Consider the following 14,851-nt stretch of genomic DNA (forward strand, 5'->3'; position numbering starts at 1 on the left):
CAAGTGTGGGGGTCACCAAACTAGATCGGGCAGACTTAAAGCCCCAGGGCCAAGGGTCCCTGGGCACTGGCCCCATTGGCCTGGTTGGTAATCCGCCCCCTGCCGACAGCATGTCAGGATCATACTTCGCCCCCAAAATCAAAAGAGGGAATTCATATTTTCCCCTCATTCTCATTTCTGTATTTTAATGTTTACACATTGACTTCCATTGTAAGTGTGTCACTATAACACACATTTGTGCTTTTATTAAAGAAAAGGAGGGACAAGTCGAAATTGTTATTTGTGGTAATCAACATTATGCCCCAAATGCTGTCGACTGAGCTCAACTTCAACCCGGAATATTCCTTTAATGGACTTTCAAATTAAATTGCATAACAAGTTGATAAAAACAAAGACAAATACACACAGCCACAAACATACCGTACATAAAGCTGGCTTGGGGTGTTTTTATGCATGATAAATGCTTTGATGACGTCATAAAGGTCATCTGCCAAACAGATGATCACCGTTAAACTGAACTCGAATGAAAAGAGCGATAAGAAAACACAAAAATAATGTATAAAACTAGGACGCCTGTAAGTCTTTATATACACAAACATCACGCCTCTGGTTGCATTCCCCTCTGAAATTATTGCACAGTGAAGCCACTGTTAGCGGGTCATCGCCATGCCAGTGGTCGCTCTCCGGTATAAAAATAGAATAAGAACGTTGGAACAACAAACAAGCCTTCATCTTTTCAGACAGGCGAAAAGCCAGACTCCTTTGGGGGCTTCAGGCAGCACCAGTGGCCGAATTACCAACGTACGACCGTATCACAGTGTTTGTCTCTGACGGGACCGGCGAGGATTTTCCTCATCCTCTGTTCAACCCTTGTCCAAACAATCTCATCCTATGGGTTGACAATGATGTTAAATTGCCTTAAAATGGCAATGTTAAAGGATTTACTGATTGGAAATCTTCCTTTAGCCCAAAATAAGTCCTCTTGTACTGACTGTAACATCCCGTAGGCCTCTCTTACCAAACTATACAACCGTCTCAACGCCGCTGAGTTTGGGCGAGAGTATACGTGGAGTGACGCCGTTGTTAAGGTCTTCTTCAAACTCTAAAAGCTGACCCATGAAGTTGAGGTTGGGGGAGATAATCGGCCGTCGGGATTTGACGAACTTGTAGGCGTCCGTCATCGTCATCCAGGTGTGTTTCATCAGGTAAGCGATGACTATGGTGGCCGATCGCGACACGCCAGCCTGGCAGTGGATGAGGAGCCCCCGTCCCGCCTGATGGGCTTCTTCTGTTGAGAGAAAAATGAACCAGTTTAAACGTCAAAAAACCTTGAGCACAAATTAAAAAGCCTCATATGAGAGGAGATAAAGTCATTGAGTAAGTCACTTTACACTTTCGTTAAACGCTAAAGTCCTCGTATTGGGGTCTGGTATCTCAGCGAGTACTGACGCTGACTAGCACACCTGGAGTCGCTAGTTTGAATCCAGGACGTGCTGAGTGACTCCATCCAGGTCTCCTTAGCAACCAAATTGGCTCTGTTGCTAAGGAGGGTAGAGTCACATGGGGTAACCTCCTCGTGGTCGCTATTATATGTGATTCTCGTTCTCGGTGGGGTGTGTGGCGAGTTGTGCGCGGATGCCTCCACACGCACTATGTCTCCATGGTAACGCACTCAACAAGCCACGTGATAAGATGCGCCGATTGACGTCTTAGTCACGCGGAGTCAACTGAGATTCGTCCTCCGCTACCCGGATTGAGGCGAGTCACTACGCCACCACGAGGACTTAGAGCGCATTGGGAATTCGGCGTTACAAATTGGGGAGAAAATCCAAAAACCTGACCAAAAATTGACATGAGGTGTTAAAAATGTGCTAGTCCTGCGTGAGACCATGCACATTGTACAAAGGGTCCTCGGTTTGTTCCTGGCAGGCAGCAGATGCCCTAACCCCTCCCCCACACTAATCCTAACCATATGGAGCCTATAAGTGACACGTCCTGACTCATTACAGTATTGACAATTTGAATGTTTAATTGTCATGTAAACAAGGTCATAATGCAAATATCTTAGGGGCTGAACACATTCTTGCGTAAAAAGCACAGCGCAACGAATAGAACAGGACGCATTTGTCTCGAGACGTGCTTTTCAATTGACACGCCTTAAAATTTGGTCAGGGGTCATGCACAAGATGCTGAACGAAACTGTATGACAACGGTAAAAGACGTCCGTCTAGCACATGTTTGCATAGACAAACGGGTAAAAAAAAAAAAAACAGTGCAGATGAACGCAGAACGCATTTGTTGTGAACGGCCCCTCAAACCCATTTTCGGGCTGCTTCCTACAATTTTTTACACTCAAATTTAAAAGTTCAACATTCTTATTCCACTAGATGGCAGAAAGCACTAGAAAATTTTTTTTTTCCTCTATCACATTCCATCGAAATATCAGATGTGAACTGTAGGGGGCGCTCTAATGCATTTTATCCCTCACAGATGTGCTCGTCCATAGACATTCAGTCTAATGTTCAGTTCAAGCAACACCCTCATTATTTCATTGACTATCTCGGCCTCTGAGTGGACTACAAGCTCAATCTAGGTGTCAATAGAAAGCTCTAGATGTAAACTGAAGTCATACCTATAAACTCGAAGGCCTCTTCGAAGTACTGCCGCAGGTTCTGTTTGTTGCTGTCGGTGGCGGGCAAACGCTTGTAGTTGAAGTGTCCTTGGTCATAATGAAACAGCGGCAGGTGTGTGGTGACGTTCAGGATGTAACCGATGTTCATCCGCTGCATTTGCTCCAGATCTTGAGCGTCCCGCTCGTTACCGAGGAACAGAAAGGGGAGGATGGCCGTCAGCTCGGCGTTCTCTATATCAGGTGTGGAGGGCAGAGAGTGAGGTAGCGCCCCCGACAGGCCCACTGTGGTACTGCCGTCCTGCCCTTCCTCCAGGTGGAGAGAGTGTTCACACAGATCATCATGATTCTGACGGAAACCAGCGAGACCTCCTGCAGGAGGCAAACACACACATGTAAACAAAGAACAAGTGACAATGATATTATTGATATACATTTTTTAATTACAGTAATGACAATTTGGGGAACTGAAAATAACATCAGTGCAGATTTTTCTTCTTTTTTAAGTAAAATATATTTGTTTCTTTTGATTTTAGGTGATAAATGTGCTGCTCTTTTCATCGTTCAGCTTTCATGAAGGTGACAAACACAACGAACTTAAAAACATTTGCATACAATTTGCATTTCAGGTTGAACAAATTCTATATCGGGAAACAGATCTGTCATATATTCTGAATGATTAAAAGGATCTTCAGAGATCAGTCAGTGTTTATCAAATACTGTATTTGATTATTTTTCCATAACGTTTTAATTTATAATGAATATAATTGTTTATCATTTTTATTTTGTGTTATTAAAAATGTTACATAATATAATTTAATATAAACAATATAATATAATATAAAATAATATAACATAATGTTAAATAATATAATATAATACAATATAATAATAATAATAATATAATAATTATAATAATATATAATAATATAATATAATATATTAATATAATATAATATAAAATAATATAATGTAATATAATATAATATAAAATTATAAAATGTAATATAATATAATATATTAATATAATAATATAATATAATAATAATATAATATAAAATATTACAATGTAATATAATATAAATAATATAATATAATATAATATAAAAGTATAAAATTTTATATAATATAATATATTAATATAATAATTTAATATAATAATAATATAATATAAAATAATATAATGTAATATAAATAATATAATATAATTTAAAATAATAAAATGTTATATAATATAATATAATGTGATATAATCTATTAATATAATAATATAATATAATATAAAATAATATAATGTAATATAAATAATATAATATAATTTAAAATAATAAAATGTTATATAATATAATATAATGTAATATAATATATTAATATAATAATATAATATAAAATAATAAAATGTAATATAATATAATGTAGTATAATATAATACAATATAATAATACTATCACATAATGTAATGTAATGTAATATAATATAAATAATATCATATAATTTTAAATAAAATAATATAATATAAAATAATATAATGTAGTATAATATAATACAATATAATAATAATTTAATAATAATATAATAAAATGTAATATATAGACCATAGGAAATACTTTTCCTAATTATTTTAAGAGTTTTAATATTGGCAAACCCATCCTACTGAAACAATGCCCTCAAGCAAACAACACTGAACAAATATCAGCTACAGGCAAAACGATCACTGAGAAAACATAATTAACATAATATGTTTGTTCTTCCTCAAATAACATTTATCTGATGAACACAGGGTGGGATGATGTCGTCCGTTGAATTTCAGTTAGTCAAATGTGAAACCTGTACCACCTGTTATCAAAACTCCCTTCCGCCCCTCCAGAGTCTCTCTGCACGAGATGCATGCGCTCATATAAAGGGGAATACCTGTACAGATGCTCTGAGTCCTTGTGACAACATTCAGGATCATAAATCACAAGATAAACTCTCATAACGACACTGTATTGAGGCTATAAGAGTGCTGAATTCAGTGAAGGGGGTTTCTGTGGTGTGACACAATCACTCATTAATCACTCACAGGAAAGAACCTATAACTGATGCTTATTTTAGAAACCCACAAGGTTCACAAATGACCGCTGAATTGGGAGTTAAGGGTGAATGTTTCCATCTCTTTAAGCCACCAACATCACTTTCAACACTTTCTCTGTTTTATCATTTAAAACGGTTTTGCTTGAGAAACGGGCTTCCTCTTAGAGGACAGGGAGGGGATTATTTTACTCACTTTACTCCACTTAAAGTATTCAAGTTGGGTTTACATGGTCATTTTAAGTTCAGCCAAAGAGTTACATTTTAAAGTTAAGTACCATTCAAATGTTTGAGTAGGCTTAATCAATTAAGAGCAATTAACATGCATGTGTAGTACAAAATACAAATCTGAAAGCTATATTAACTTACACTTGGGAGTTTATTCATTCAGTTTAATTTTCATAAGATATAACCATGAATTTACTACATTTATGCATTTGGCAGATGCTTTTATCCAAAGTGACTAACAGTGCACTTATTACAGGGACAATCCCCCCAGCGCAACCTGGAGTTAAGTGCCTTGCTCAAGGACACAATGGTGGTGGCTGTGGGGATCGAACCAGCAACCTCCTGATTACCAGTTATGTGCTTTAGCCCACTACGCCACCACAACTCCATCTACCGTAATCACAGTTGAACTTTGGTATTTGTAGTACAACCATAGTATCAACAATGGTATCAATCAATGGTAAAAATATGGTTACTGTAGTAAAACCATGGTACATTTGTAGTTTTGGTTTTAATACAAATACTGAAGTTACTATATTAAAATGTTGTGGTTAATATGCAATAGTAATAAAATGATTTTTGCAGCTTGTTCAGTTTACTTAATTAAAATGAACTAAACCAACACAGTTCTAGAACATTTTGTCACAACTTGATTTAATTGTGTTCTATCCGTTTCAATTTGAGTTGGGGCTACATGAATACTTTCTGTGGTTTTAATGTAGCATTGATGAAACTGGAACTCGATATGGAGAATACATTTTCAAATTAAATGTTATTATATGTGTTTTAATGCAAGCTGAATATAAAGGGGGATACTTGTTAGTGTTTAGTTGAGATTTAGACGAGTTTCTGTTATGCTGGGGTTTTGGGGGTTACCATGATGATGAAGAGTGGAGCTTTGCTAACGCTAGTTAGTACATAAAGAAACATCTAATGTTGCTGGGTTTACTCAATTCAACTGGGTTGTTTCTACACAAAAGTGTTTGTGTTGAGATTTCATAGGCCTAGTCGTCCACACTAATACGTTTCCATTTGAAAACGCAACTATTTCTCTCCGTTTTGGCCTTCCGTCCACGCTGAGACAATGTTTTTGTCCACGAAAACATCTTTTTGGATATATTTGAAAATGGCGTTTTCGCGCTGTAATGTGGACTGTGAAAACGGACGCTGTGGAAAACGATGACGCATTTTTAGTCACGTGATCTATCCAACCAAAACAATCAAGATGGCGGCCCGTGTTATAGCGGCGCTGTTGTGCCTGATACTCACTTTGATAGCTTTGTTAAAAGATAAATGTCACTTTGTTCAACCTTCACATTGCATTCCTTCGAAGGCGAAGGGAAGTTTACTCGGAATTAGTGTCCGGCGACGGAACACGAGGACAACTGCTTTTCAGACCGTAAATGCTGCGGGGTTTTTCCGCATGCGCAGTGACACGATTTGAGCTTTTTCATAGGTTTCAGTGTGGACGAGCAACTTTTGAAAGCCTTATTGTGGACGGAGAGCGTTTTAAAACGCAAACGCTGTTTTCAAATGTATCCGGTTTAATGTAGACGTAGCCATAGTCCTTTTAAGTTAAGAAAACTATATTCCAAACATGTGGAACCACTGTCCATGATTGAATCAAGTTTGGCTAAAGAGCTATTTTTGTAGTATACCATAGTTCAGCTATGATTACTGTAGTAAAAACATGGTTAATCTATTGTGAGGGAACCTAAAATAATAAATAATTGCGAAGGAACGCAAAACTCTGTGGACTAAGGGCTCTGTCTGCTCGTGCTATATGTCTTAGAAAATAATTGATACCTGTTTTGATATTTTGTTATCTAATGCAATGACATTCAGACATTTTAAAGTGTGAAGCAAGTGTCCAAATATATTTTGAGGGCAACTGTACATTAGCTAAGGTTATCCATATTCAGTTTCTTTAAGGAGATCCTGTTTTAAATTGGAGCTGAAATTCAAGAATAAAACCAGAAGCTGCCAAATGTCAGCATGGAAGCAGCGCGCGATACACAAGCTACATTTGGTTGCTCAGATGTTCTCAAAGTCTGCCACTCAAAAACTGGCAAATGTCGAGTGAGCAGATGTCTCGAATGATGGCCATGCGATCTCAAAGTGACAACATAAAGAGTGAAGTCTCATCATCCTGAGATGTTTTACCTTTTATTTCAAGATCTCATGCAAATGTCAAGCTCTTGCCAAAATCAATGAGGGAATTCATAAATGCCCTTTCCTGCAGAGCCATGAGATTTAGGACAACACTGACTCACACCTATCAAGAGATTTAGAGGCATGCACGGAAACTCAGGCACAGGCCTGATTCTATCAAAAGAATGGCTTTTATCTTGGGGTGTGAATATGTTGTGAGAGCAGCGCTACACTCACCATCACGCACACACCGATAGAGAACGAAAGAGCGTGTGACTATCCAAAGACACAAAGAACAAGATAAGAAGAGTTCAACTCTGTTCCAAAACCTAGTGAGCGGCCTATCTAGGCATCATGGGCACACTTCTGAGACAAATACACGCTGTCTTCTAAGGTTGCATCGCATGTATCCTACATACTAAAAAATAACATAAGATCTGTGAGATAAAAATCCAAGATTAGATATTAATGTTAATTCTAAATAATTCAGTGTCATAGTGACTAGTTTGTGCTTGCTGTTTATTTTGATGCTTCCTCGAGTGTTCCATTGTAGCTTAGCAACATGCTTGCGCCTAATTCTATTGGAATCAATTGCAACATTTAATAAGCATAACAATACACAAGACACAAAGCATAGGTTACATTGATAGATATTTTGTAGCACTGAATGAAATAAGAAACATTGTCTCAACTTGGATGTTTTAAGGAGATTATGCGAAGGATACGTGCGATTGTGTCTTAAATGAAACAAGGTATCTTTGAAGGCAGCACTATGTTACTGTCTTTGCGTCAGGAGTGCCTATGATGCTCTAACATGCTGTCTAGGTAGGCAGCTCACTAGGTTTTGGCAATTCTGGTGGCCAAACAAAGAAAGGATGGTAGCAGACTGGAATAAGGCTCGCCCTTTACCATCAACGGCTGCCAAGGCACATTGGAGCGCAGGCGTGCGATGGCACATGGCCGTCACACCGAGGGTTCTGCTGCACTGTTCGGCATTATGCTCCATGCAAACACTCACAAGCTAAAATCAGAAAGCATTTCATACCTCTTAACTTTCAGTGCGATCAACTGACAACATAAAACATAGACTTTACAACTAGTTTGTTGATAGAGACCACTGTAAACAGCAATACAAGATAACTCGGGATTATGCTCACCACGGGTTAATAATGTCAAATATGAAATCCCACAAGATTATTCAGAACATTCCAAGCAGAGAAATATCTTAGGGTGTCATCTTGTTTCATAAAAGTACAGATTCTGAAGTAACTCGATCAAGCTTATATGCCAGTGAAACTAAACGTATGTGTTGAATAACCAGTCATTTCGAGAGATGAATAATTTAGCTAGATCTATTTCTGAAAGCTTTACGTGGACTCATGTGACTGTTTTTGATTAAAAGAGCAACATTAGAGGAAATTCGATAAAAAGCGTTACATTGCCTACCCATTATTTCAGCCATCACTGTATTTTTACAGTCTAAGTCATGAACCAAACCAACCAGCTCTGAGGTGAATCACATCACAAAATTTGATTTGAAGCAAAAAATAATTCAGAAAAATACAAAATAAGAGGCAATGAACTACAATCCCATGAAGCATTGCGAATACAAATGACATAATCAAATTAAAAACAATGGACAAATATAAAACTACTGATTTAAAGTTGTTGATTATAACAACCAAATTCAATTCTATTGCTAAATATTCTGATATATACACATATAAAAGTAGTTTTAGAGTGTAGGGAGAGTAACACGATTGCGTCAATCACAGTGGAAGTGGGCGGTTGCTGCAGAGCTCTTTTGGCGCACTTTGTTTGCTGCAGTTCTCTGATTGGTGGATCTTTCACTGCTGCATCATGGGTAGTGTAGTTCTTCACCAGGGATTCTGCTATTAAACATGATTTTTTATAAATAACGCTTGAAGAAACACGGACTGACGGCTTCTAAAGAAGCATATACCGTTGAATAACAACCTCGGAGCTCACGGTAGGTTTGACAAAATTCGTTTTTTTTTTTTTTCACTATATTTTTCATTTTCCTGTATTACTACTATGGATTCACTACGTATATTATGGTTAAAAATACGGTTACTGTAGTAAAACCATGGTACATTTGTAGTTTTAATTTTACTACAAATACTGAAGTTACTATATTAAAATGTTATGGCTAATATGCAATATTAATATAATTAAATTTGTTGATTCTAACTACAGAAATTGAATTCTATTGCTAAATATTCTGATATATACACATATAAAAGTAGTTTTAGAGTGTAGGGAGAGTAACATGATTGTGTCAATCACAGTGGAAGTGGGCGGATGCTGCAGAGCTCTTTTGGCGCACTTTGTTTGCCGCAGTTCTCTGATTGGTGGATCTTTCACTGCTGCATCATGGGTAGTGTAGTTCTTCACCAGGGATTCTGCTATTAAACATGATTTCTTTTAAATAACGCTTGAAGAAACACGGACTGACGGCTTCTAAAGAAGCATATACCGTTGAATAACAGTCGGAGCTCACGGTAGGTTTGATATTAAAGGTTTATAAGTTATCGTTAAATATCAATTCACCTACGGAAAATATGAATGGGATTTTTACTTCCTGAAGCAGACTGTTGCGCTCAATAGCTTTTAGTTTATGACATAGCCAAGAACCAGGATTGGCTACTTGCTTTTGGTCTGTTTTCACCAGAGATGAAGTGTGCACATTTCAAACGTGTATATCTGCTAAAAGTTAATTTTGTAAACTTTTCGAAGTACACTAGCATGTAGAATACCTCAAAGCTCACAGACATGGACTTTAAAGCTGAAGTATGTAACTTTTTTAGTGTTAAAATACTCTATACTAGCTTAATATGCAGTGGCAAATATAAGTTAGCCATTATTTGGTAGATTTTCATAAAAGACAACAACACTGATTCGACCAATGGCGTGAGTTGGGGGCGGGAATATCTGTTTATTCAATGTTTTGAAAACAACGTTAATTATTTCATTTCTGTTTGACGGCGCTAGTGGCACAGAAATTACACACTTCAGCTTTATCTATGTTCCAAAACTCTCCAAGGATGAAATAACATATTTAAAGTACCTTTAAGTATGATTGGGTCCTTCCCTTCTCTTCGCAGAGACTCCAGGACCACATGAAGGGGCTGAGAGGGGGTTAACCGCCCTGGGTCTACCGTGGTTTCGTCGTACACCACAAGGTCTTTGGAAAAAATCCCCTTGAAGGAGTCTTTACTCTGACGGCAAGAAATGAGATCCAGCACCGTGATCTTCCCTTGCTGGAGTCGCCTGCGACTGATCTTGTCTGAACAGTTGATGTGCACCGCACCCCTAATATGACTCTTGTTAAACTCCATAAATGGCCGACAGTCAATAATGACGGGCACCGGGCCAATGGGGTGGCCCATGGGGCAATGCGTCAGCTTCTTGGCCAGCTCATTGGGGTGGATGACCCGCAAACCACCCCTGCCCAGGCTGGAGGTGAGACTGGGCGCGCTGTAGGCCTCGCTGTGGCCCACCATCGCCGTTTGAGAACTTCCGTGGACGCCATAACTGACTGCGGAGTTCAAGTTGGGGCTGCTTGCACTGACCTGGCTCAGTTTCTGGGTCTGTCCATCTTTCTCGTAGGTCGTCACCGTGCAACAGCTGGCACTGCTGCATCCACACGTGAGCGAGCGCGTGGAGCCGCTGGACGAGGGCATATACGATAGCTTAGTCGCCTGGATCTTCACCACGGTGGTGCTTTTGATTACCGTCGACTTACCGACGGCGCCCACGGTGGTTTCCAGGTAGCTGGTGTCCAGGCAGAGTCGGAGTTCCTGAGGTCGTATCGGCCTTGGCAGCGCCACCACAATTCTGTCGTCAAGAGGAGAGGGAGGCATGGGGAGACCACAGAGGGCTGGCACACCACAGAGAAGTCAGATGTCCAGTCTTGGAAGGGAGGAATAATTACAGGCTAGTTAGTGCACTGACAAATACAGTCTGAGATCACAAGTGAAAATGCTTCAATTCTGCATTATTTTATAATTGAATAAAAATGTTTTTATTACAAATTAAGAGCAGTTTGCAAGTGTGATAGTTCTAGAAACAAGCAGCTGATAGTGTAACTTAGGCCACGCCCACACTATTAAGTTTACGCCTCTCGTCCGCACTAGATTGGCGTTGTCATCCACCGAAAATGGAGCGTTTAAAAAATGCTCTCCATTACCACAAACTTTGGGAAATTATTACAGTAGGAAAGTGGAAACTAAAATGTTTTCAAACAAATATAATTTAACAAATTTGCCGTTATGAGTGTATACATACAAACAAATAACTTCCAAGAACAGCTCAGAGTAGAAACTTTTAAGTTCCCGTTTCGTAATTACAGTAATTATACATTATACATAATATCAGCACTCCAATAACGTCTATTGTCCAATTAGATTCAAGGACCCTAACTGTTGAATAAATGATATTATCAGCTTAACAATTTCAGTGAAAAGTTGCATGTGGCAGATGGCAGACGATGGGAAATCAAAAATGTATGTTATTGACGCTAATGGCGCAGAAATGACACCTGACAACAAGCTAGCATGTTCATGCTCTCAAGCTAGCATGAACAAAACCTGATGTTATCCAACATGATTTAAGAGTTGCATCTTTGCTTCAATAAAAGTAAGGAAACATTTACATTTTTCTAAATGACTACAAATATTTCCAGGATGAAATCCTGGTCTCAGACAACCACCGTACATTACAAACTAACACAATTTCAAACGTCACCCCTCAATCATTTTCCAGCAACTTGCTGTCAAAATCAAGCAGATATCTGCAAAAGAAATGCAGCAGCACACCACTGCATCATCAAAGAGCATTTGTGCAGTCTGGATTCAGTTACGCCTATAGATTTCTCTAACCAACATTTATATTTTGAATGCTTCTCTGCCATGTACCTCACTGCCTGGGCATTCTCTCCGTGAAAGAGACCGAATTGCTGACCCCATTGAATTTCAAAAGAGTACACAGCCCATTCCCAAACACGGCATGTGGACGTGCTGGAGAATAAAATATGGAAAGGTTCTGCATCTAAGGCAGACATCATCATTATTTCATGCGGTGACAAAGCTTGCAATTAACAGATTATATTCTTTGCACGGCACACCTGTCATATCTATCAGCACTCGTCTAATTACCACTTCAGCTCTGCACATGACTGAAAACAGTCATGCTGGCAAATTACGTTTTTTAAGGACTCCTCTACTGGCTCAGGAATAGGGCTGATTCTATAATGACATATTATAAACATTATATACATTATAATAAAAAGCATCATATATGTCTATATATAGGGTAGGACTATATAGATCCATTCCCCAATTCCAAATAGTATGAAACTACTTTGAAATATGATTTCCTTATATATATATATATATATATATATATATATATATATATATATATATAATATACATTATCATAAAGAGCATCGTATACAGTATGTCTATATGGGAAAGGACTATATAGATCTATTCTGCAATAAATATATTGAGCAGTGATTACTAAATAACTCTAAAACATCAAATATGATAGGAATAGCAGCTGTATAATTGCCTATTATATGTATAATATACATTATCATAAAAAGCATCATATATGTCTATATATAGGGTAGGACTATATAGATCTATTCCGCAATTCCAAATAGTATGCAACTACTACTAACAACTCTAAATAGTGAAATATAATAGAAATAGCACACAATCTATAATTGCCTTTTATATATTTTTTTTACATGATCATAAAAAGCATCATATACAGTATGTCTATATATAGGGTAGGACTATATAGATCTATTCTACAATCTAAATATTGTGCAGTGATTATTAAACTATTTTAAATAGTGATATATGATAGGAATAGCAGCCATCCTATAATCACCTATTATACATCTTATATACCCTATTATCAAAAAACATATAAGTCTATATATAGGGTAGGACTATATAGATCTATTCTGCCATCCAAATAGAACGCAAATACTACTAACCAACTCTAAATAGTGAAATATAATAGAAATAGCACACAATCTATAATTGCCTTATATATATATATATATAAAATATACATTATCATAAAAAGCATCATATACAGTATGTCTATATATAGGGTAGGACTATATAGATCTATTCTACAATCTAAATATTGTGCAGTGACTATTAAACTATTTTAAATAGTGATATATGATAGGAATAGCATCCATACTATAATCGCCTACTATACATCTTATATATCAAAAAACATATATGTCTATATATAGGGTAGGACTATATAGATCTATTCTGCCATCCAAATAGAACGCAAATACTACTAACCAACTCTAAATAGTGAAATATAATAGAAATAGCACACAATCTATAATTGCCTTTTATATATATATATATATAAAATATACATTATCATAAAAAGCATCATATACAGTATGTCTATATATAGGGTAGGACTATATAGATCTATTCTGCCATCCAAATAGAACGCAAATACTACTAACCAACTCTAAATAGTGAAATATAATAGAAATAGCACACAATCTATAATTGCCTTTTATATATATATATATATATATAAAATATACATTATCATAAAAAGCATCATATACAGTATGTCTATATATAGGGTAGGACTATATAGATCTATTCTACAATCTAAATATTGTGCAGTGACTATTAAACTATTTTAAATAGTGATATATGATAGGAATAGCATCCATACTATAATCGCCTACTATACATCTTATATATCAAAAAACATATATGTCTATATATAGGGTAGGACTATATAGATCTATTCTACAATTCCAAATAGTATGCAATTACTACAAACAACTCTAAATAGTGAAATATAATAGAAATAGCACCCATTCTAAAATTGTCTATTACATATATGTTATACCCTATCAGAAAGCATATAGCATGTCTTTATGGGACGGGATGATATAGATCTATCTATGTAAAATACTGTGCAATTACTAAACTCGCAATAGTGAAATATGATACGAATAGCACACATTATAATACTGTATTGCATATTATTTGTATTGTATACATTATCATAAAAAGCATCATATATGTCATATTTGCATTCCAATCATATAAGCATCATATATGCAATCCAACTACTGCTCAAATATGGAATTTGCCTATATTCTAATCACCTATTATAAATATTATATTCCCTATACTAAAAAGCATCATATATGCCTGTAGGTGATGGGAGTACAATATATACATCTACTCGATCCAAATACTGTGCAATAATTAAACACTAACTCTATAAAGGGGAATATGATCATCAGACTTACATTTAAGGTGCTTGCTTTCAAATGCCTTCCTTCCAATATGTGAAATCGGTTGTAGATCACTGTTATCGATGAGTCTGATCAGCCGGTCCCAGCGCTAGAGACCCGCATCATCGTCCTTCTGTCCTGCGCTTCTGTCTTCTTCACTGATAAAGTTGGAGTTTTTTGCAGTTATGCACTAGTCTCACTTCAGACTGACACGAAGCCGAACCAATGGAGCTTCGCACTGGCGTCAGACATGCGCTCATGAAGCACAGCATTGACCCAGAGGGGCGTGTTCCAAAGCGCAGGGTGATGTCACTGAGGGCCAATCAGAAGAGAGTTCGGTGAAAGCGGTTTAAAGAGTCACGCGCACGTTTGAACGCGCTGAATTTATGGCCCCGTGCTAAAAATTAAATAATAATAATAATAATAAAAAGAGAAATAGCTTTCAG

At 36.9% G+C, this 14,851-nt stretch overlaps 1 protein-coding gene across 1 annotated transcript; it reads right to left on the reverse strand.

Moving 5' to 3' along the window:
* Positions 1-10: 10 nt before the first annotated feature.
* dusp10 (dual specificity phosphatase 10) lies at positions 11-14,554 on the reverse strand. The gene is made up of 4 exons (XM_052096281.1): positions 14,421-14,554; positions 10,167-11,011; positions 2,633-3,001; positions 11-1,288 (listed from the first exon to the last, which is right to left on the reverse strand). The coding sequence occupies exons 2-4, from the start codon at positions 10,960-10,962 to the stop codon at positions 1,023-1,025; spliced, it is 1,431 nt and encodes a 476-aa protein (XP_051952241.1). The 5' UTR covers positions 10,963-11,011; positions 14,421-14,554; the 3' UTR covers positions 11-1,022.
* Between the last annotated feature and the right edge of the window lie 297 nt (positions 14,555-14,851).

The sequence above is a fragment of the Xyrauchen texanus genome, chromosome 28, assembly GCF_025860055.1.
Source record: "Xyrauchen texanus isolate HMW12.3.18 chromosome 28, RBS_HiC_50CHRs, whole genome shotgun sequence".
Classification (NCBI taxonomy): Eukaryota; Metazoa; Chordata; class Actinopteri; order Cypriniformes; family Catostomidae; genus Xyrauchen; species Xyrauchen texanus.

What these genes read in the sequence shown, in the direction of transcription:
- dusp10 (XM_052096281.1), bottom strand. Translation starts at nt 10,962, where the DNA reads ATGCCTCCCTCTCCTCTTGACGACAGAATTGTGGTGGCGCTGCCAAGG. An exon ending in GGACCCAATCATACTTAAAG is followed by an intron (nt 3,002 to 10,166) that starts GTACTTTAAATA and finishes TGCCTCCTGCAG; the next exon opens with GAGGTCTCGCTGGTTTCCGT. An exon ending in AGAGGCCTTCGAGTTTATAG is followed by an intron (nt 1,289 to 2,632) that starts GTATGACTTCAG and finishes TTCTCTCAACAG; the next exon opens with AAGAAGCCCATCAGGCGGGA.